This window comes from Orycteropus afer, unplaced genomic scaffold (genome assembly GCF_000298275.1).
Source record: "Orycteropus afer afer isolate SDZICR_OR568_19922 unplaced genomic scaffold, OryAfe1.0 scaffold00080, whole genome shotgun sequence".
In the NCBI taxonomy this organism is placed as follows: domain Eukaryota; kingdom Metazoa; phylum Chordata; class Mammalia; order Tubulidentata; family Orycteropodidae; genus Orycteropus; species Orycteropus afer.
Genome location: NW_006921667.1, coordinates 10,831,763 through 10,856,147, shown reverse-complemented (window position 1 = coordinate 10,856,147; position 24,385 = coordinate 10,831,763). Strand labels below are relative to the sequence as shown.

The window sequence follows — 24,385 nt, the reverse complement described above, 5'->3', positions numbered from 1 at the left end:
ATCTTGTGTATTAATGATCAGTTGTTATTTAGTATTTTTGTTTCTCTGTTCAAAGGACTCCCCTCAGCATCTCTTGTAAGGCAGGTCTGGTTTTAACAAATTCCCTTAGTTTCTGCTTATCTGGAAAGCTCCTAATTTCACCACCATATTTGAGGGACAATTTTGCCAGGTATATAATTCTTGGTTGAAATTTTTTCTCTTTTTAGGTTTTATATATACAATCCCATTGCATTCTCGCTTGCATGGTTTCTGCTGAGGAATCAGAGCTTATTCTTACTGGCTGTCCTTTGTAGGTAACTTTTTATTTTTCCCGTGCTGCTTTCAGAATTTTGTCTTTTTCTTTAGTTTTGATGAGTTTGATGATGATGTGTCTTGGTGATTTTCTTTTTGGGTCTGTATTGTTTGGGGTTGTTTGGACTTCCTGAATAGATATATGCTCCTCTTTCTATTTGTCTCAGTCCTTTGAAGATACCTAAATATCACCCTGTTGAATTTCTTATCAGAGAGTTCCAATGTTGCTTCTTCCTCAGGAATGTGTTCTGGGTCTGTATCCTGTTCCCTTGTTTCTACCACTTTATCTTGCTTCTTTGTATGGACTGTGATGGTCTGTTTTCTCTGAGGCATTGTGGCATTGTTGTATTTAGATCTCTGTTAACTGTTTGTGAAGAGCACCCAAAGGTGATTCAGGTCCTTCTTCATGGTTTTTTTTTGTTGGCCTGTTGGTGGAGAAGAGGATGGTGGCTCTTGCTCAGTAAGTGAAGTTGTAGGAGTTGTGGGTGTCGTTATAACTTATGGGGACTGTTGCTTTCTCCCACTTAGTTAAACAAAAATTACAATGGAATGACCATGAAAAAACTAAAAGCACATGGATAAAAAATACACATAGGAACAGTAACCACAAAAAGAAAAAAGGGAGAAAAGAAGAAAAAAACAAGAAAACCTGCAATATCTGGGGATAAGGCACTAAGAACAAAAAGTTAGACAAAGAAAATAATGAAGAAAAAAATGGGGTGGGGGAAAGGAACGGGGTTTACCACGAGAATAAAATGGAAAAATAAAAAAAATTTTAACTGGGAACTGGGAAAAGATAAAAAAAAGGTGTATATACTATGACTTAGGAGGGGAAGAACAGTAAAAAGGAGAAAAGTATTAATAATAATAGTAGTTTTAAAACAGACAAATACCAGCAAACTAAACACCAGAAAAAGAAAGAGAAAAAGAAAAAGAAAAAAATTGGTGGAGGACAGTGCAGGGCACCCAGGCTCCATTCGAGCACACAGACTAGGATGGAGTTCCTGCGGGCCCGGAAGGTGAGTGGGAGTGGGGGGTGGCCGCAGCTCCATTCACCAAGTGGATGTGGGGTATGAGTAACAAGAGGAATGTCGCACCTTTTCTGTTGTGCAGGTCCAAGTGTCCTTGGGGTTACTGGAAAGCAGAACCTCTTAAGCCCCTGGATGGAGAGCTCTATCTCTTTATATATCCAAAGTGATTAAGCCACTTGTATACATTCAAAATGGTGGTGCCCTCTGGACAGGCAAAAGTCCATAGCTCAGCCCGTCTTCCTCTTCACCGCTGCTTCCCCTTTTACTCCACAGCCACCAGAGCAGTCTTGCGTGCAGTCCCTGGCTAGCAGGGCTGATTTTTAGGTTAATTCTTAGGTCCTACCGCCACTCAGCAATATCCAAGCTGTCTGTGCCATCAGGATCACTCAGGATTGCTGTCAGACCCCAGGTCTGTATGTCTCCTTTTTTGGTACTTCCATGCAAATTCTTTGGCTAGTTGGGGTTTAGTCCACTTCTATATTCCTTCCCTTCAAGGCTCAGAGGTCCAGGATTATCTTCTGTGTCTGTGTTTATTGGTTTCCCTTTACTTTGCTGAAGAGGGTCTGTGCAGACTTTCTGCCTATTCTGCCATACTGGAATAGATCCGTTCTCATTTCTTACAGATATTTTACCTAGTAGTATGTGTGCCCAATCAAATAGTATTTCTGTTTCCAACTTTTTAAGGAAGCACCATATCATTTTCCACAATGGTTGTACCATTTTATGGTCCCACCAGCAGTATAGGTGAGTTCCAGTGTCTCCACACACTTCCCAGCATCTTTTCTTTTCTGATTTTTTGAACTCAGCATTATTGCTGGGGTTAGACGATATCTCGTTGTTGTTTTGATTTGCTTTTCTCTAATGGCTAATTATCACAGGCATTTCTTCATGTGCTTGTTCGCGACCTGAATATATTTTTTTTGGTGAAGGTTCGGTTCATGTCCTCTGCCCATATTTTAATTGGATTGTTTGTCTTTTTGATGTGGAGATGTTGAAGTTTTCTATAATTTTTAGACATTAAAATCCCTTGTTGAATATGTTGTTGCCAAATATTTTCCCCAATCTGTAGGCTCTCATTTTACTCTTTTGGTGAAATTGATTTTTGTTTTTTTTTCTTTTGATTTGTGTAAGCATTAGTTTTAGAAAGTCCCAGTCATTTAGCTTCTCCTCTGTTGTTTGTGTATTTTTATTATATTTGATAGTCTATTTATGCCAGGGATCTCTGGTAGCCATAGTACCTAAGGCATTTGACTGCTAACCAGACAGCTGGAGGTTTTTAATCCACCAGTCACTCCTCAGAAGGAAGGTTGGGCCATCTACTTCTGTAGTGATACCACCTCGGAAACCCAAGAAGGGGTCGCTATGAGTTGGATCTGACTCAATGGCAGTGAGTTTGGGGTAATTTTTGTTTGTTTTTTTATGCCATAAATTAGGGCTTCTGAGTTTGCCCTTATATTTTTCTTTGATGTAAATTATTGTTTTAGATTTTACGTTTAGGTCTTTGATCCATATTGAGTTAGTTTTTGTGTATGGTGTGAGGCATGGTTCTTGCTTCATTTTCTTGCAAATGGTTATCCAGTTTTGCCAGCACCAGTTGTTAAAGAGACTATCTCTTCTCCATGTAATGAGTTTTAGCCCTTTGTGAAACATGTTCATCATTGTACCCATACCAGGCTGTTTTGACTACCATGGCTGTATACTTGGTTTTGAGGTACTTTGTTGTTCTTCAGTAGTGCTTTGCTTATCTGATGTCTCTTTCCTTTCCATACAAAATTAGTGATTGACTTTTTCATCTCCTTAAAATATGTTTCTGGAATCTGAATCGTGATTACCTTGTATGTGGGGATTGCTTTAGATAGTATTGAACATTTTTATAGTGTTCAATCTTTCTGCCCATGAGCATGGTATGTTCTTTCATTTATGTAGGTCTCTCTTAGTTTCTTGTAGTAGTGTTTTGTAGTTTTCTTTCTATATGTCTTTTACGTCAAGATGTATTCCTAAGTGTTATATCTTTTTAATAGCTATTGTAAATGATAATGTTTTCCTTATTTCCTTTTCAGTGATCTGTTTGTTGATGTAAAGAATTCTGACTGATTTTTGTATGTTGATTTTGTACCCCGTCATTTTGCTGAATCTTTCAGTTAGTTCCATTAATTTTCATGCTGAATCTCTGGGATTTCCTGTAGGATCATTGTTGTTGTTGTTGTAGTTATTTGCCGTTGAGTCGGCCCCGACTCATATCATATCATCTGTAAATGGGGATAATTTTACTTCTTCTTTACCAATTTGGGTGTCTTTTATTTCCCTTTCTTGTGTTATTGTGCACTTAGGACTTCCAGATAAAGTGTTGAGTAGACAGCATCCTTGTCTTGTTCCTGTACACAAGGGGAATGCTTGCAGTCTGTTTCCTTTGACAATAATGTTGACTATTGCTTTTGCATATATGTCCTCAATTATGCTGAGGAATTTTCCTTTTATTTTCTGCTGAGAGTTTTTATCAGGATTGGGTGTTGGATTTTATCAGATGCCTTTTTTGCACTGATTGATATGATCATGTGGTTCTTTTCCTTTGATTTATTTATGTTATGTTGATTATGTTTCTAATGTGGAAACATCCTTGCATACCTAGTATGACTCCCACTTGGTCATGATGTATTATTTTCTTGATATGTTAGATTCTGCTGGTTAGTATTTCACTGAAATTTTTGTGTCTGTATTCATGAGGGATATTGGTCTGTAATTCTCATTTTTAATGATGTCTTTGCCTGGCTTTGGTATCAGGGATATACTTGCTTCATAGTATGAATTTGGGAGTATTCCATCCTTAGAATGTTCTAGGATAGCTTGAGTAGTATTGGTGTCAGTTCTTGTGTGAATATTTGGTAGAATTCTCCAGTGAAGCCATCTGGGCCAGGACTTTTTTTGTTGAGAGGTTTTTTTATGAACTGTTAACTTTATTATTTTGTTGTGGATGGGCCTATTTCAAATTTTCTACCTTAGTCTGTATTAATTTTGGTAGGTATTGTATATCTAAAAATTTGTCCATTTCTTCTAGGTTTTCAGTTTTGTTGTAGTATAGTTCTTCATACTATTCTGTTCTTTAATTTTGGTTGATTCTGTTTTGATGTTGACCATTTCATTTCTTTCTTTCTTTTTTTAATTTTTTCTTGTGATTTTGGTGAAAGTTTACAGGGCAAATTCATTTCCATACACCAGTTCATACCGTTTCATTTCTCATTCATGTTATTTACCCCTTTCTTTCCCTTAATTGGGAGCTCTGGTGGTGTAGTGCCTAAGGCATTTGACTGCTAACCAGAAGGCTGGCAATTCAAAACCACCAGCCACTTCTTAGAAGGAAGACTTGGCAGTCTACTTCCGTAAAGATACTGCCTCAGAAACCCAAGGAGTGGTCACTATGAGTCAGAACCAACTTGATGGCAGTGAGTTTGATTTGGTTTTGGTTTTGTCCTTTATGCTGGAGGCATAATACACCATAGAGAAAATTATTCTCATGGACTTCACCAAATGGAATACACAGAAATCATGTTGACTATATATGTGGAGAGAGACCATGAAGAAGCTTAATATCATCAGTTAAAACAAGGCCAGGGATCAACTGCAGAGCAATCAGTTGCTCATATGTGAGTTCAAATTGAAGCCGAAGAAAATTAACACAAGTCCACAAGAGCCAAAGTATGACCTAGAGTAAGTATATCCCACCTAAATTAAGATATATCTCAAGAATAGATTTGATGCATTGAACACTAATGACTGAGCAAGCACCAGGTGAATTGTGGAATGAAATCAAGGACAGCAGACATGATGAAAACAAAAGCTTGTTAAAAAAAACAGAAAAGAAAGAAAGACCAAGGTAGATGTCAGAAGAGACTCTGAAATTTGCTCTTGAATGTAGAGTAGCTAAAGCGAATGGAAGAAATGATGAAGTAAAATATCTGAAGTGAAGATTTCAAACAGAAGCTTGAATAAACAAAGTAAAGTATTATATGAAATATTGAAAGATTTCTGATGGCATAATGCTGAAGGCATTTGACTGCTAACCAGAAGGCTGGTGGGTTTCCTTGGAAGGAAGACTGGGTGATCTACTTGCATAGAGATAACTGCCTTGGAAACCCAAGGAAGGGTGGCTGTGAGTCAGGACCGACTTGACAGCAGTGAGTTTTTTTTTTTTTTTATTTGGTAGTTAGAAAACCAAAAGGGAGGAACATGCTCAGCATTTCTCAAGCTGAAAGAACTGAAGAAAAACTCAAGCCACAAGTTGCAGTATTCTATGGGCAAAATATTGAATGATACAGGAAGCATCAAAAGAAGATGGAAGGAATACACAGTGTCATTGTACCAAAAAGAATGTTGGCATTGTGCCATTTCAAGAGGTAGTATAAAATGAAGAACCAATGGAAAAAATCCACATTACACTGAAGGCACTGGTGAAAAACAAGGCTTCTGAAACTGACAGACTACCAAACAGGTGTAATGCTGGAAGCACTCACTCACCTGTGCCAAGAAATTTGGAAGACAGCTACCTGGGCAGTCAGCTGAAAGAGATCCATATTTATACTTATTCAAAGAAAGGAGACCCAACAGAATGTGGAAATTATTGAATGGTATCTTCAATTTTGCATTCAAGTAAAATTATGCTGGTGATAATTAAAAAATATTGCAGCAATACATTGACAAGGAACTGAAAGAAATTCAAGCTGGATTCAGAATAGGACGTGGAATGAGGGCTGTTGTTGCTGATATTAGAAGCATCTTGGCTAAAAAAAAGAGGATACCAGAAGGATATTTACCTGTGTTTTATTGACTATACAGAGATAATCAACTGTGTGAATTATAACTAATTATGGGTAAGTAACATTGTGAAGAGTAGAAATTCCATAACAGTTAATTGTGTTTATGCAGAACCTGTACATAGACTAAGAGGCCATAGTTTGAACTGAACAAGGGCATACTGTGTGCTTTAAAAATGAAGAGATGTGTGCCAGTTGTATACTTTCAACATACATACTCAATCTGTATGCTGAGCATATAATTTGAGAAGCTGGAGTATATGGAGAAGAACGTGGCCTCAGGATCAGAGGAACACTGATGAATAATCTACAATATGCAGATAACACCTGCAAAGAGGACTTGAAGCACTTACTGATAAAGATGTAAGACTACAGCCTTCAATAGGGATTATACCTTAACATAAAGAAAATAAAAATCCTTACAGATTCTCCAGTAAACAACATTGTGATAAATTGTCAAAAATTTCACTTTACTTGAATCCACAATCAGTGCCCATAGAAACAGCAGTCAAGATATCTAACAGTGTATTGCATTGGGCGTATCTGCTACAAAAAAAAAAAAAAATTAAACCTCTTTAACTTGTTAAAGAGCAAAGATAATACTTTGAGGATGAAAGTGCACCTGAACCAAGCCATGATATTTTCACTCTCTTCATATGTATGCAAAAGCTGGATGGTGAATAAGGAAGACCAATTTGATGCCTTTGAATTACGATGTTGATGAAGATATTGAATATACCCTGAAGTGGCACAAAAGTGAACAAATCTGTCTTGGAAGAAGTACAGCCAGAATGCTCTTTAGAAGCAGTGATGATGAGACTTCATCATTAGATATATTAATCAGGAGGAATCAGTCCCTGAAGAAGGACATCATGCTTGGAAAAGTGGAGGGTCAGTGAAAAAGAGTAAGATTCTTGGTAAGATGGATTGACACAGTAGCTGCAACAGTGGATTCAAACATAGCACCAGTTATGGGGATGGCATGGGATTATGCAGTGTTTGGTCTGTTGTAAGTTAGCGTCATTATGACTTGGAACCAATTCGATGGCATCTGACAACAACATTCGTGATGTTTGTAGTTTTCTTTTGTTGTAATAATGTTTTTTGGTTTTGGTATCAAGATGTTGCTAGCCTCATAAAATAAGATGTATTTTTTCCTTCTGTGTTTTTAATAGAATATATAAATTGTATTGGCATTATTTGATTATTAATTTCTGATAGAATTCGTTTGTGAGATCATTTGGCCCCAGAATTTTCTTTGTGATAAGGCTTTCTGGGCAATCTACTTCCGTAGTGATACTGCCTCGGAAACCCAAGGAGGGGTCGCCATGAGTCGGGTCTGACTCGACGGCACATAACAACAACAACAAGGCTTTCTTGTAAGTCTTAACATTTTTTAGATGGAGGGCTATTCCTATTTTGTACTTTTTCCTGAAGCAGTGTTGACAATTTATATATTTCAAAGAAATTGTGTATTTCCTGTAAATTAATCAACTTACTGGCATAAATTTTTTATAACCAATCCCTCTGCCATCAACGCGATTTTGATCATAGCGACCCCCATTGGGTTTCCAAGGTGGGGTAAGTCTTTATGGAAGTAGATTGCCCATCTTCCTTCCTTGGAGTGGCTGGTGGGTTTGCACTAGTAACCTTCTGGTTAACAATCATATGCCTTAGGCACTGTACCACCAGAGCACCTTAAATTTGTTATAACCTTATTGTTTTCTCTGTAGATTTTATAGTGATAGCCCCTTCGCATTCCTAAATTTTCAGTTTGTAAAGTTTTTTTTTTTTTTTTTTTTGCTTATTCTGTCTAGACAGAGGTTTGTCAATTTTATTCATCTTTTTACACAAATAATTTCTTCGTTTCGTTGGTTTTCTTTACTGTTTATTTTGTTTTTTATCGATTTCTGCTCTGTATTATATCCTTCTGATTTTTCTTTTGGTTTAATTTGCTTTTTTGTAGATTCTTTGGCTAGAAGCTTATATATTAACAGATCAAAATTCTGGAATAAATTTTCATAAATCTCTATTGCTATTGCAACTATTGGACCAGGAAAAAGCAGTCACATTTTTCTAAAATTTTCAGTGTTAGGGTTAATTTAATAAGAATTTTCATTAAACATGTTTTATGGGGTTTTTTGTTTGTTACACAGATCAGCTGCCTAGATTACTTATTAGGATAGTTAACAACAGATGTGGTTTAAATGAGGGGCTCTAGGGATGCAGCATTTGGCTTCTAATCCAAAGATTGATGATTTGAATCCACTAGCCACTCCATGGGAGAAAGATGAGGCAGTCTACTTCTATAAATATTACAGGCTGGGAAATCCTATGTCCTCATTCTGCTATGTCCTGTAGGGTCACGATAAGTTGAAATAGACTCAGTGGCACTGGGTTTAGTTTTCTGATTGATAGTTTAAATATATCCTTAGCAAGGACCTGGTGATCTGAATACTCCTATCAGAGTATCTACTTGTAGATGGCACAAATTGAAGAACACATCAATTTAAGTGATATCAGAAGGTATTTTGTTGGTAATAGATGTTTTGAAAACTCACAATTATTATTAAAAATTTTTCATTGCTTATAAATTATTTATAATTATTATTTTTATAGTTTATAAACATATGCTTCTACATTTATGGGAAATGCAGGCTATACAAAGAAATTAATTTATGATCTCAGAGATAATTACATTGAATACTTTGAAAAGATTAACTTTCTTGCTATTTAACGTCAATTTATAGTTTCCATTCTCATTTTTCATTACAGAAGCATTTTTTAGCCATCCTTTCCTTGAGCAAGTTCCAGTAAAAAAATGTAAGTACTCAGTGTTTTCATTTTTACTTAAAGAGTGAATGCAAACTTAAAGAATAATTAGTATTTTGTATTGCAAAACTAATTTTTTACAGAGCTTTTCAAGTTTCATTGAGCTCTTCTTCGATATCTGTTGTTTTTATTTAATAATAGTTCTGTTTTTCCTTCCAAATCCAACTTGAAATCTTTTTAGTAATTTCTGCATTTTTAGTTTCATCCATGGGAGTACTAATACAGTAAAACATGAGAAAGCTGAAACCTGTATAGGGTAGAAACCTGTCAGAGAAGGAAAATTACTTTCCACTAAAACAAGCGATAGATAGGTAGTAAGACTGCACCCTAACAATGGTGGAAAACTTGCAACACTCAGAAACACAAGGCAGTTCCATCAAATTCTGGCTCTTACAGGTTTCACTGTAGTAGATGAATACCAATTTTTGGTCAGTACAAAGATGTAGTTGTTTTGAAACGTTTTCTTATTAGACAAAGTCACGTAATTGGGCTATAAAGTGATACACCTCTTTGTCTGTGTTTTCTTCTTCCAGCTTGCCCAGTTCCAGTGCCTGTGTATGCTGGTTCTGTCACTGGAGGCTCCTGTGCCAGCTCTCCATCTTGTCGTTTTGCCTCTCCACCAGTAAGTTTTGGTTTTATTAAAAATAATTTCAGAGTTAGTGCTTTTGCATTTACTGTGAATACATTACCAAAAAAAACTAAACTCGTTACCATTGAGTCGATTCTGACTCATAGTGACCCCTTTGGGTTTCCGAGGCAGTGAATCTTTGTGGAAGTAGATTGCCCAGTCTTCCTTCCGTGGAGTGGCTGGTGGGTTTGAACCACCAACCTTCTGGTTACCAGTCACATGCCTTAGGCGCTATACCACTAGAGCTCCTAAATACATTACAGGTATTCTTTTTATTATAGTTTATACTAGAGCAGTTGGGGTTTAGGAGAAAGATCATTATAGATAGGTCAAAAGGGCCTGAGTTTGGACCCCCATCCTTATTTCACTTTGTAAACTTTAGCAAGAAATGTCACCCCTCTGATTCGTTTTCCTCTGAACAATGAATCTTTTTATGTCTTGTGGAATTTTGGTTATGATACTGGTAAACAAAGAGTACCCATTAAAGATTAATGGGCAATAAATATTCATTTTATCTGAATGTCATGAACATCAGCTTATTGTTCATAAGATTTCCAATGATGAAGGAGTGACCTCTGAGTTAGACTTCACAGACTTAGATTCTCTTCATTGTGATTCTCTTAATCAGGATTGTTGTTGTTGTTGTTATGTGCCATCGAGTCGGCCAGACTCATAGCGACCCTTGGGTTTCCGAGGCAGTATCACTATGGAAGTAGGATTGCCCAACCTTCCTTCTGAGGAGTGGCTGGTGGGTTTGAACCGCCAGGGATTACTGGCCCTTTAAAGTTGCTTCCACTCAAACCTGTTCCTTCCCCAGAAGTTACCAGCCATTTCCTCCAGGCTGTTGTTCCTTGAAGTGAAGTGCTTCTTCCTGACCCTGAGGACTTCTGGCCATTTCTTCCTACTCTCCTCTCCTAGTGTTTCACCCTCCCCTCACATTCTGTCATATCCTCTGAGGATTGTGATCTTGAGGCCTTTTTGTAAGGTAGAGCTCTTGGGTTAGGCATTGTGAATCTTTTCTAGCTTAGCCTGGCAGAGGTAATTTTCTTGCATTCTGCTGCTGCTGTTGTTGTTATGTGCCATCAAGTCAGACCTGACTCATAGCAACCCCTCCTTGGGTTTCCAAGGTGGTATCACTACGGAAGTAGATTGCCCAATCTTTCTTTTGAGGAGTGGCTGGTGGGTTTAAACCACCATCCTTTTGTTTAGCAGTCAAGTGCCTTAGGCACTACACTACCAGACTCCTATTCTGCTGGTAGAATGGTGGAAGATCCATAATAGGAAGAGGTTGTGTGATTAGTGGATTGAGGCAACTCATAGTTAAGAGTGTGAGGTTCTACATCCCTAATGTATAATATAATAAGTATATTTTACTCACTTCATATTCTTTAAGGATAAATTATCAAAAGCACTTGCCTGGCACATAGTAAGTGCTCACAGTTGCAGCTGCTATTAGTATTATTTTCCAGGGAAACCAAATAGCCTATAGCTAAAGCACATGCTGAAGGAGCCTGTTGTAGACAGAAGAGTTCCAAAATCAGTAAATAACCTCTCTTGTGCAACTCTGCAAGCTTAAACCAAACAGAAAAAAGCAGATGTGCTAATAAAACTTGAATTACATTCCCATAAATTTAAGAAATTAAGAGGGGAAAAAAAGCTTTGTGTATAGTGCCCCATTCTGTCTGGAATACAAAACAGTGGGTTTAGAGCTGGTCAAGTAGAAATATAGATGACATGGAAAGACCATGGACTTTTTTATTTGGAGCCAGGCAGAACTGGCTTTGGTCCTGGCCCTGCTATTTGCTCACTTTGTATCCTTGGGCAAGTCAGTTATCTAAGAGTTGAGGCGTGGTTTCCTTATCTGTAACATAGTCCAAATTAATCTTCACTCACAGGTGGGTCATGGCAGTATATAGAAGGTGCCTAGTCTGTAATAAGTAGCCTATAATTTAAAAAAAAAAAAAAAAAAAAAAACACTGCCATCGAGTTGATTCTGACTCACACCGACCCCCTTTGGGTTTCCAAGGTGGTAAATTTTTATGAAAGTAGATTGCCCAGTCTTCCTTCCATGGAGTGGCTGGTGGGTTTGAACTACCAACCTTCTGGTTAGCAGTCAAATGCCTTAGGCACTACGCCACCAGAGCTCTTTAGTAGTAGTCTATAGTGGTAGCTATTATTACAGCTCTGGTAGCACAGTGCCTAAAGCATTTGACTGCTAACCAGAAGGTTGTTGGTTCAAACCAACCAGCCACTCTGTGGAAGGAAGATGAGGCAATCTACTTCTGTAAAGATTTACCACCTTGGAAAACCAAAAGTTTGGGTTGCTGTGAGTAGGAGTTAACTCAATGATAGTGAGTTTTTTTTTTAAATTTGACATAATGTGATACATAATATGCATAGTAAAGCTTATACTGGAGAAAGGAATGTGGGAGAGAGAATAATGGAGCCTATGAAACATAGGTGGAGTGCTGACTAGGTGTAAAAGGAAAATTAACTTAGAAATTACTTTGACTTGAGAGAGCATGTTGGGGGTTTTGTTGAATAGGGTAGCCTCAGAAGGGGAGAGCAAAACAGAAGCTAAGCTAGGGTTGCTAGAAAAGAGATCATAATGGAGAATTAGCAGAAGTGAGGAAGAGCTGGAGGTAGAGGATAGGCACATTTAGGTGCTAAATTCTTTGGTAGAAAAATTTATACTTTTAGAAAGTATTAAAAGCTAGTACTTGCAGTGGAAATAAAAAGGAAAGCAGGGGGAAAAGAGATAGCAGGAAAGTTTGTGGATACTCTCTAGTTAGTGAGATTAGAAGATGGAATGGCTTAATAGGCCTAATAGTTAACATAATCTGCATCCTCTTCTTTACTAGGAAAGGTATAGACTCATATTGAGGGTTAATACACATTAGTATGCACAAATAACATTCTTACGCAAATATCCATATCTGCTTTATTTCAGAGAGATCTCTACACACACACACACCCGCACACGTATACCTACTAAATAAATAAATCAACAACACAATGTCCAAATTGCTCATTTAGTTATATACTGACTATAGGTTAAATGATATTTGGATACTATCTCTTGAATATCTATTTATTAATTACATAACATTTATTGAATATCTACTTATGTTGGGTTCTCATTTATGCTAATGAATAAGATGAAAAGGTTCCTGATATTAAGGAGCTTTTTGGAAAATAATATTTTATTTTCAGTGCACGTTTACACAGGAGTTTAGGTTTCTATTCAACAATTTCTATACAGATTGTTCAGTGACATTATTACATTCTTCATAGTGCATGAACATTTTCATTATTTTAGTTCTGGTTATTCCTTGTCCATTGATCTATTTTTTCTGCCTCCGTACATTCTCATCTTTGTTTTAAATTAATTATTGACCACTTGGTCTCGATTAAGGAGCTTTTAATTTAGTTGTGCGGAGAAGAGGTAACTCAGTCACTGTTAGAAACATATGCATATGTATCTTTATTGCCTATGGGAACATGGATGATGGACATCAGAATCACATCTAGGAATGTTTCTCAGGATTGTTTGAGCCTAGTTTTGAAGAAAGAGTTCATAAGATGAAGAACTAAAAGAATGATAGTTTAGGCAGAAGAAACCCTCTATATGAAGTCATGGACATGTTAGTGAAGGAATTCTAGTTTGTGCTGCCCAGTATAGTAGCTTTTAACCTCCGGTGACTATCTAAATTTAAACTTGTTAGAATTAAATGAAATTTAAAATTCAGCTTCTTAGTCACACTAGCCACATTTCAAGTGCTCAGTAGTCATATATAACTCAAAAAAAAAAACAAACTCATTGCCATTGAGTCAATTCTGAATCATAGCGATCCCCATTGGGTTTTCCAAGGCTATAAATCTTTATGGAAGCAGACTGCCTCATCTTTCTTCTGTGGAGTGACTGGTGGGTTTGAGCCACAGATCTTTTGGTTAACAGCTAAATACCTTAACTACTATATCACCAGATCTCCTTGTATATAACTGTTGTTGTTATGTGCCGTCGAGTCAAACCTGGCTCATAGCGACCCCTCCTTGGGTGTCCGAGGCAGTATCACTACGGAAGTAGGATTGCCCAACCTTCCTTCCGAGGAGTGGCTGGTGGGTTTGAACCGCCAGCCGTCTGGTTAGCAGGCAAGTGTCTTAGCCACTATGCTACCAGAGCTCCCTGTATATAACTAGTGGCTATCATATGGATAGCCCAGATGTAGAACTTTTCTTTCATTACAGAAGTTCTGGAAAGAGCTTCTGTAAATCATTCAGTCTGGCAGGTGTAGAGAACATTTGTAGTGTAGTGAGGAGAAATAAGGCTCCAGAGGTAAACAGAGGCTAGATCTTGAAGGAATTTAGGTACCGAGCAAAGGAATTTGAACTTTATCCAAAAAGCTGTGGTAAGCCTTAGGAGTGATATGATCCAGTGTGTATTTTAGCTAGATTCTTCCAAAATGAGGTGGAGGACTAGATTGAAGAGAGCTAGAAAGTAGAGCTATCTCTCTGCTAGAGGTTGGAGAACAGCTCTGAGTCTTGTAGGGATTTTTTTTTTTATTCTTTTACCTTGGCTTGAACCAAAGCAGCAGCAGTTGGAAAGAAGAGGAAGGGCCAGCTAAAAGAAAGATAAAAGAGGGTAGAATGTTCAGAATTTAAACACTGATTGAATTTGGGTCTTAAAGAAGAGAGATACCTTGATGATGACTGAATGAATGGATGATGGTGAAGTAAAAAAAAAAAGTACCTTCAAGTATAAAGAAGATGAGTTAATGTTATACTGGTGTGGACATGTTACATAAGCAAGTGAATGGAGATGTCTAAAGCTTGGTGGCATGGTGGTTAAGCACTTAGCTGTACCAGCCATTCTGCCCAAATATGGGTCATTCTACTCCCTTAAAGATTACAGTCTTGGAAATCCTATGGAGCAGTTCTGCTCCATCCTATAGGGTAGCAATGAGTCAGAATTGATTCAGTGGCATCGAGTTTTAGAGCTAATCAGAAAGAATCTAGTCTGGAGGTATAGATTTAATAGTTATTATATAAGTGGTAGTTGAATTCATTATATGAGTGAAGAATTATATATTCGTCCACTTCCCTTTAAGGGACGAATGAGAAGTAGGTACCTACAAAAGAGAATAAGGAGGAGTCCCAAGAAATAGAAGGAAAAGTGAGAGTAAGGTCACCACATGAAAGGCAGTAATGTCAAAAGAATGGTTTGCAGGGTTTTGAATAGGTTCATTCTGGTTTAGCCCCCTGCTGGGAATTTGCATTTCTACTCCAGATATACTGAATGAGAAATTACATTTTAACAGGACACCCAGGTGATTCTTAAAGATCCCCAGGTGAATTCTTTCAGTATATCTGGGATAGAAATGCAAAGTCTCTGCAGGGGGCTGAACTGGAACGAACTGGTTCAAAATCCTGCCATATTTGTGTGTGAAATGGGATGTAATGCTGTGGAGAAGAATGATGTTGAATAACAAATGAAATGGAAAACTCTTTAACAGTGCTTAGCCCATGTTTGATGCTCAGTAATATTAGTCCTTCCATCTTCCTTCTCTTTTTTTATTACCTTGTGACATGAGGGCTCATCAAGAATTTATAAGGAGGTTTCAGACTGATTCATTACACAGTAACCTTCAGAGTAGCACTGGCAGTAACCTGGGTGCTTAAGGTTTGGACTTAAAGAGCATTCTGTAGCATTTTTCCTTTTCTTAAACAGAAGCAAGCTAGTAATGCTGCCGTCTAGTCCAGTCGACTCAAAGCGGATCCCTCCTTGGGTTCTGAGGCAGTATCTTTATGGAAGTAGATTGCCCAGCCTTCCTTCCAAGGAGTGACTGGTGGGGTTTGAATCACCAGCCTTCTAGTTAGCAGTCAAATGCCTTAGGCATTATGCCACCAGAGCATAGGGGACTTAATACAAATGAGTTATGAAGTTGACGGTTTTTGAAAATCATTCTATAAGCAAGACTTTGAGTTAGCGTTGTCACTAGCATTCTTGAATTAGGCAAATGCCAGAAAATATACAGCTAGCTTGGCCTAAGTATTTGTTTAAATATTTATATACTTTTTTTTAAACCCATACTGTCCTATCTCCTATAGACAACCAGCTCCTCCCCTAATGAAACAAAAACAAAAGGAACACATCCACATCTGTAAAGTTTTCCAAACCTTTATTTCTGTGAGTGTGAATACATCTCTAGTCTTTACTGTAATTATCTTACTGATTTGTTTACTCTTTAATGTGGTCTCCTCCTTTCCCTTTTGTCATGTTTTCTCCACTGTAGATTTAAAACTCTTTTTTGGATAGGATGTCATTAAAGCCCTTGGACACTTTATCTTTAGTAATTAAATGAATATTGAGTATTTGCTTTGCTGTGCCCTGAGTTGAGGACTTAAGATACTGGCATGATAAAAACTCACCTCGCAAACATTTCAGGAGAGGCAGATCTGTACATGTGATAAGTAGTACAATGTATTTTTAGGTATCACTTTTGGGCATCATTTAAGAATTCTTTATGCAAAGGTACTTTTAGACTGCTTTTCTATGGGGAAGATTTTCCAAAGATTTTTTTTTTTTTTTAACTTTATATAGGATTGATCTTTATGCCCATTTTTATGGAGAAAAAAGAAATCCTTAGTCTAATGGCTATTCTGACTTGCATTTGATTATTAGACCAGTTTTAATTTTATGTTGTTAATTTTAGTCCCTTCCAGATATGCAGCATATTCAGGAGGAAAACTTACCTTCCCCACCATTGGGTCCTCCCAACTATCTACAAGTGTCCAAAGATTCTGCCAGTACTAGTAGCAAGAACTCTTCTTGTGACACGGATGACTTTGTTTTGGTTCCACACAACATCTCGTCAGACCACTCATGTGAGAATCTTTTCTACTTGTACACGTTATAGTTCTTAATTTATTAGACTAGCACTTTCTTAAACTGTAGATCACTGCTTGTTTAGGGTACCTTTTCAAATGGTCATTTTATTTAGTTATTTAGATTCCCAAAATTATATACCTACTTTGCTAGTATCTATCTATTCAGTCATTTTCCATAAAACGGTAATTCTGGATCTGAAGTAGATGGAAACATTTTAGGAAGTTAGTTGAATTGTAGCCAAAAATAAGAGGTAGAAAATCCAGAAGGATGAACAAAATTCAGATAAGAAATTAAAGGAAGAACTGATTTGTAAAAAAAATGTGAGAGGCAAAGGAGTCTTAGAAACTTTCAGAGGAGTTCTACTCTGTCCTATGAAGGGTTCCTGTGAATTGACTTGCTGGCAATGGCTCTGGATCCTTCAGAAAATACTTATATAGGTTCAGGAATGTGCTTCATAAATATATAGGAAGAATTTTTATAAAGGAACAAGAAAGCATGTGTTCTTTGGCATGCTGAAGACTACTAGGAAACCTACAAAAAAGAGAAGTTAGGTAAAACTATTAAAAAAGAAGGGACCGAGGCTTGGTTGTGAACAAATAGGATCAGAAAAGCTGCAAATCTGGTTGCTTTAGAAATCTAATAATACCAAATGTTGACTCTGTGCAGGTATTGATGGTCGAAGAAGTTTGCATAGAGGTCTATTGAGTTGCTTGTCAACTCAATACTTGTTTTTACTTATTTTATACCTGCTTGTTGTGGTGCAGACAGTTAAGTGCTCTATTACTAACCAAAAGATTGGCAGTTCAGACCCACCCAGAGGCACCTCAGAAGAAAGACCTGATGATCTGCTTCTGAAAAGACACAGCCTTGAAAACCTTATGGAGCACAGGTCTGCTCTGACTCACCAGGGCTTGCCATGAGTCAGAATTGATGGCTTTTTTTTTCTTATACTAGGCACTCCTTTGAAGGAAGGTTGGGCAATCTACTTCCGTAGTGATACTGCCTCAGAAACCAAAGGAGGGGTCGCTGTGAGTCGGGTCCGACTCGACAGCACATAACAACAACAGTAACAAGGCACTGGTTGGTTGTTTTAAAAACTATACTCCCCAGACCAGACACTTTGCAGGAATTAATGGGGGAGCGAAAACATGACAACCACAGCAATATTATATGGCAGTTTATGATCAGTTAGAACTAATATGAGAACTGGGAGTTAACTTTTAAGAATCATCCAGTAGAGTGCAAAAAGGACAAGGAGGCCACATATTCTGACCTCCTAGAACCAATCCCCCTACAAGAGGAAGGCAGAATCACCATCAATAGCCCAAGGCCTATTTCTGCCAGGCCAGACATGCTGCCTCCCTCCAGCCCTTTCACCAACCATTCCTCCCAAAGCACCCACCACCTCTCTTCTGAGTTCCATAATTCACTGCAGTGGCCACACAGAACTCACAGATTATGAGGTTTATTAGGGAAGCACCAGGCTACAATTTGAGTTCAGGAAAAATGCTCAGTCTCTCTCCCCAGCCCGCCGTCTCTCAGCCAAGTCTCTCACAGTCTCTTTCCCTAGCAGTGCATGTCCCTCAGTGTCTTACTCAGCACTGCATGTCTCTTGCATCTCTTTCCCAGCAGCACGTGTCTCTGTGCGTGTCTCTTTCGGCAGCATGTCTTCCTCAACCAGCAGTCCCTTTTATACTTCAAAATTCATGGTCCATGAGAGAAACCCCTTCCAGGACTGAAAGTTAAAGGAAGCCAGTGAGTACTAGGCTTGTATGTTGCTCACTTGTGACCACCTGGGTCCACCTGAGTGGAAATGGGGGAAGTGCAGCAAAGAAGAAACGGGCAGAGTTTGGTACTCTTTAACCTAGGCCACAGAGGCTGGTGATGAGAGGAAGGGCTGGCTGGTCTGACATGCAAGGAGTTGTAAGCCTATGGGCATTGAAATAGTCTCTGAGAACTGAAGATGTAAGAGAAAGTGCTGGCTGGTCTGAAGTGAAGGGAAGAGTGTGACTCCCAAACTTGGCAGCTGGCACCCATGACCTAGCTGGGATGGCTAGGGCTGAGCTGACCAGAACCCGACCAAACGAAGAGGAAGATGTTTGACACTGAGCTGGTGTTAAGTTGCTACAGTTTGATGGCTTGAGCTGGGCTGGACTTTGCTTGTTTATGGATCCACATGCCTGAAGTTTCCAAGCAGAACAGAAGATTCTTCAGAGAGAAAGGACCATGTTTGTCTCTTCAGAGTACTGGTTTGATAGGGATGGGCAAATTAGAAATTGGCTATTTAAAATGGGGGGAAATAAAGGCATGAAGTGGCTGGCTTACACACTTTCCTGGGTGTGGTTATTCTTAAACTGATGGTGAAGGGGATTTTTTGGGATGTGAATTTTTGATGTATAAAAGGGATAATGGCTAGGAAAATCCAGGGGGTGGCCTGCAGTGTAGTAAATTACTTAGTATGGCTTTTCTGCCCATAAGTCATTGTAAACTCAGTGGTGGAATGAGCAACTGAGGAGGTCCTGATTGTAAATGTTACCCACCTGGGTTATTTCTGTTGGGCGTGGCACAATGCAGTGTTATGGGAGGCTCACTCTCTAGGTGCTTAGAATTCTGTGGTTATGATTGGTTGGTTTGGCCACTCTGCCAAGCTCAAAAGGAGGCCTCCTAGAGGTAGAACTCTCTCTGACTGCTGGCTGAGGAAGACGTGCTGCCGAAAGAGACACATGCAGAGACACGTGCTGCTGGGAAAGAGACCGCAAGAGAACACACAGTGCTGAGTAAGACACCGAGGGACGTGCACTGCTGGGGGAGACACTGTGAGAGATTTGGCTGAGAGATGGCGGGCTGGGGAGAGAGACTGAGCATTTTTCCTAAACTCAAATTGTAGCCTGGTGCTTCCCTAATAAACCTCATAATCTGTGAGTTCTTTGTGGCCACTGCAGTGAATTATGGAACTCAGAAGAGAGGTGGTGGGTGCTTTGGGAGGAATGGTTGGTGAAAGGGCTAGAGGGAGGCAGCATGTCTGGCCTTGCAGTAATAGGCCTTGGGCTATTGATGGTGATTCTGCATTCCTCTTGTGGGGTTCTAGGAGGTCAGAATATGTGGCCTCCTTGTCCTTTTTGCAAGAGTGATTTTATTTCTTTCAAAAAATAGTTAAAACTTTTTAAATTATGCAATATTTCAAATAGAAAATAACACACAGATACTCAGGTCACCCACCATCCTGATTTAATATGTGCCAGTATTTTGCCATATTTGCTTCTTTTTCTGTTTTAAAGAATTAAAATATTATAGGTACAGCTAAAGTCCTTTTCCCTTTCTGCTGTTGGCAGAAGCATCTTCTTTCTGTAGATACTATACTTTTACATATATCTGTATCCATACTTAACATGGAGTATCTTTGTTGTTTTACTGTTGTTATGGATTGTAATGTGTTTATAAAAAATAGATGTTGTAAATCCTAACCCCTGTACTTGTGGATGTAATCCTGTTTGGAAATAGGGTTTTCTTCTGTTAATGAGGCTGTATCAGTGTAGAAGAGTGTTTTAAGCTAGTTACGTTGAGGGAAATGAGTGGATTAAGTACAGAGAAGCAAGCGGAGATGGGGGAAAATAGATGCCAGGCCACATGAAAATGGCCAAGGAATGTAAGAACAGAAACTGAAGAGACAAGGGCTTTCTCCAGAACTGACCAAGATGAAGCCTCCCCTAGAGCATTGCCTTGAATTTGGACTTCTAGTCTCCTATACTGTGAGAAAATAAATTTCTGTTTGTTAAAACCACCTATGTGTGGTGTTTCTGTTACAGCAGTACTTGATAACTAAGATAACAGTGAATGGTATATAAATGGTATACAGAATGCTTGTTTTTATAGTTTTCTTTGTTATTCATACATATTTATTCATATCTAGATATATATCTAGTTTATCTTAATATCTGAATTTTATATTGCACCTAAATCAATAAATCCGTTTTCTTACTGACTGATACTGATACTTCACAGTTACCACACGTAACAGATTTACTTGTATACAGGTGCCAGAATTTCTTTCAAGTGGATACACTAGACATGTACAACTTCAACTCTATAAATTATTGGTACAAACAAGTTGTAGGCAACTACCATATTTTTACACAAATAACATCTGTTGTGTGGGTTTTTTTGTAAACAGTAGGATCTTTACAGTACTAAGTCTACTCAAGAATGTGTGTGTTTCTATATTTAGGTTTTCTTTAATGTCTTTTGAGAAAGTTTTATACTTTCCTGTATAAAGGACATTTGCAGCTTTTGTTTAATTCTAGTTGCCTTTGCTTTTTTTGTGGAATAGGTATAAATGTTTTTTATTTCATTTTGTTCTAGTTTTTCAAAACTTTTATCAAGGTCTTTGTGTTGCCAGATCTTAGGCATCAGTTCGTATCTTGATGTCTCAACATTAAAACATCTATACACCTTAAAAATAATACTGTAACAAACACTTGTGTATTTGCCTGTGTTTTCTTATCTTTTTTCTTTTGATTTTTTTTTGTCATTTTGTCTTACTGCTTTACTTTTAGAGACATTGCTTTAACACTTTCTAATGCTTCTATTGAGTTTTTCATTTATGCTGTCATATATTTAATTTTCAGAAGCTCTTTTTTCCCTTTTCTTTGTTCTTGTTTCAGGGTATAATGTTTTCTCTCTGAGGATATTAATGATAGTTTAACTTTTCCCTGCATGATATTTATGTATTTATTTTTAATTCTTTAAAATTACTCTTGTCAAGATCTATATGCTGCCAAATCCTGAGCTCAGTTCTCAGTCCTCAGCTTCTTGTATCCACAACATTTGACCACACCCTAGTTTTTAATTATTAAGTAAGTGTTTAATTTGTTTCTTTTTCCCCAGTTTGTTTCAGACTTTTCCTTGACTACCTGAACCCTGCAAGTATCAGTAATCCATCTTTTACAATTACCAACATACAGCCAATCTTGTTTAGTATGCCTGCCCCAATCTATTACTCAGTTACGTTATGTTAAGCAAATGCAGACATTATGTTATTTCATTAATAAATATTTCAGTTATGTATAAAAATAAAGCACTGCTTCCCCCCCCCCCCCCGCAGTGTTAAGTGATCACCTAATTATGGCAGAGAACATAAAGGTGGTGGCTTAAACTAAAATTCCAGTTAGTATATTTTTTTCTTTAATTTTTATTGTGATTTGTATAAAAGTTTACAGAGCAATTTCATTTTCCATACAGCAGTTCATACACATTTTGTCTCATGACATTGACTGCAATTTCCCACAATGTAACAGCTCTTTTCCCACTTCTTCCCCATAGTTACCTCTTCCCTGTGTCCTTCCCACCCATGCACTCCTGCGCCGTGAGCAGTCTCCCTGTGCATATACTGCCCTTCCCTTCTCCCATGATTGATCTCTCCAAGGAACATATCTACCTGAAGTAAATGTTCAGCCCATATGCCAGTCTTTTATTTAGCTGGAAGTCACAGGAGTGAGTTCAATTCCAGACCTGAAGGGCAGGTGGGATGCATAGTCTCAGGGGTTTCATGAGGCTCTATCAGACCAGAAAGCTGGTCTTTTTTTCTTTTAATAATTGTGAGTTTTGTTCCACATTGTTCTCCCACTTTGTCTAGGATCTCCTACACAGATCCCCCCCTGAGTGGTTGACATTGGTAGCCTGGCACCATTTAGTTCTTCTGGTCTCATGTCATATAGGTTGAGGATTGCATGGTCTACCAGTCCCTTGGAGTAACTGTTTCCGTGCATCTTTGGTTTTCTTCATTCTTCTTTGCTCTGGATGAGGAAAGACCCATTGTTGCATCTAGATGGCCATATGCAAGCTTTTAAGATTCCGGTCAACTACTTGCCAAAGTAGGATGTGGAACAGTGTTTTTGTGTAGTATTTTATGCCAATTGACCCTGATGTCTCCTGGGACCATGGTCCAAAGCCCACAGGTCCAACTGCTTTGTCCCTCCAGGTAGCTGGCTGTAGCCAAGAAGTCACCACTGTCTTGTCCCTTGTTGGCTCTACTGTATATCTGGACATTCTTACAGAACATACAAATACGCTTATAGAAACATCCTCTGCCAACCCTATATATTGTCATGGGCACACTTGCCCCTGTCTAGACCTCCCTGATTGTTCAGCCTGTTCACCCATCTGTGTACCTGTAGATCAGTGTTTGCCATCTCTGACAACACAGTAATGTATGTGCAAAAGGGCTCATCTTTGTTGTCTGTATCTCCCATGTACCTCTCTCTGTCTTCCTCTTCCTCAGTGCCACTGTGTTGGTTGCTCACATTTGGTGCACTTCACCCAAATCAGTACTTGTCTCTATCTATCTAACAGTGTTCTCTCCCCTCCCCTCCCAGTGCTTATAACCAACAAAGAAAGTTTCATTCCATATGTAAACCCTTCCTTGACTTCTCACAGTAGCAGACTGATAACAACATCTCTCCTTCTGTGATTGACTTTTTTCACTCAACATAATGTCCTCCAAGTTCATCCACATTATGCAGTGTTTTGCAGGTTCTACATTATTCTTTAGGGTTGCGTAGTATTCCATTATGTGTATGTACTGTAGTTTGGTTATCCATTCAATTCTTTTGTTTTTGGGCACCTAGGTTGTTTCCATCTTTTTGCTACTGTGAATAGTGCTGCAATGAACGTGGGTGTGAATATATCTGTACTTGTCCTGGCTCTCACTTTAGGATATGTACCTGATAATGGGATTGCTGGGTCAAATGATATTTCTGTTTCCAACTTTCTAAGGAATCACCATACTGCTTTCCATAAGCACTGCTCTTTTTAACAAACCTAAAAAGATTCCAAACCAAACTCGCTGCCATTGAGTTGGTCCTGACTCATAGCGACCCCTCCTTGGGTTTCCGAGGCAGTATCTCTACAGAAGTAGGTTGTCCAGTCTTCCTTCTGAGGAGTGGCTGGTGGGTTTGAACTGCTGGCCCTCTGGTTAGCAGTGAAGTGTCTTAGGCACTATCCCACCAGAGCTCCTCTAAAAAGATAAGCAGTGCAAAAATTATCATCAAGTATCTAGTCCATGTTCACATCTCTTCAAGTTATCTTAGAATTTTTTTGCTATTTGAAGCATGATTTAAACATTGCATTTGGTTGCTGTGTCTCTTTTGTTTCTTTTTAATGTATAGGTTTCTCACCTTATCTTTTATTTTCTTACCATTTGTTGAAGAAACTGGACCATTTGTCCTATAGAATTTCCCACATTTTGGGGTTTTGCCGATAGTGTCATTTTAACATGTTCCTCAGTACTTTGTATTTAGGTTTGATGGTTTTGGCAAGAATACTTCAAAGGTGATACTGTGTATCTGTTGTATTTCTGTGTGATGTTAAGACTGGATTTAGGTGTTACTAGCCTGATCCATCCTTTATAAAATTTCCCATTGACCTTTCCTTTAATAGTTTGAGCAATATTGATGATCATTATCAAAATTGATTATTTCATTAGAGGTTGCCAAAGATTTATTACTCTATTAATTCTATTATTCCCTTTTCTTTTATTAGCTAAAATTCTTTTGTAAAGAATTCCTATATTTGGTTACTGAGATAACCTTTTTTCTTTTTATTTGCTGGTTTTCAGAATAATGAGTTGGTTCCTTAGCATCTTCCAAGGGTAAACAATGAGATTTTTTAAAGTATAAATTTTAAATTCACATTTAAAAATTTTTTTTTATCTTTCACTCCATTGTCATTATTCTTTTTTACATTTAAATAGCCCGGTCTTTGGCTAGTAAAAGTCCTTTGAGGGCTTCTGTGGTTTTTTTTTTCTTTTTTTATTAGGATTTGGGTAAAGATTTACAAAGTAAATTCACTTTTCATACAGCAGTTCACATATACTTTGTCTCATGTCATTGACCAAAATTTACAATGCAGC

The 24,385-nt window shown here is 38.1% G+C and overlaps 1 protein-coding gene across 1 annotated transcript in view; it reads left to right on the top strand.

The window, feature by feature from the left end:
- ULK2 (unc-51 like autophagy activating kinase 2) overlaps window positions 1-24,385 on the top strand; it is a 241,121-nt gene that overhangs the window by 76,965 nt on the left and 139,771 nt on the right. Inside the window, exons 10-12 of the mRNA XM_007941497.2 lie at window positions 8,906-8,953; window positions 9,496-9,584; window positions 16,304-16,475. Coding sequence (XP_007939688.1) covers window positions 8,906-8,953; window positions 9,496-9,584; window positions 16,304-16,475 — 309 coding nt within the window. The remainder of the gene's footprint in view (window positions 1-8,905; window positions 8,954-9,495; window positions 9,585-16,303; window positions 16,476-24,385) is intronic.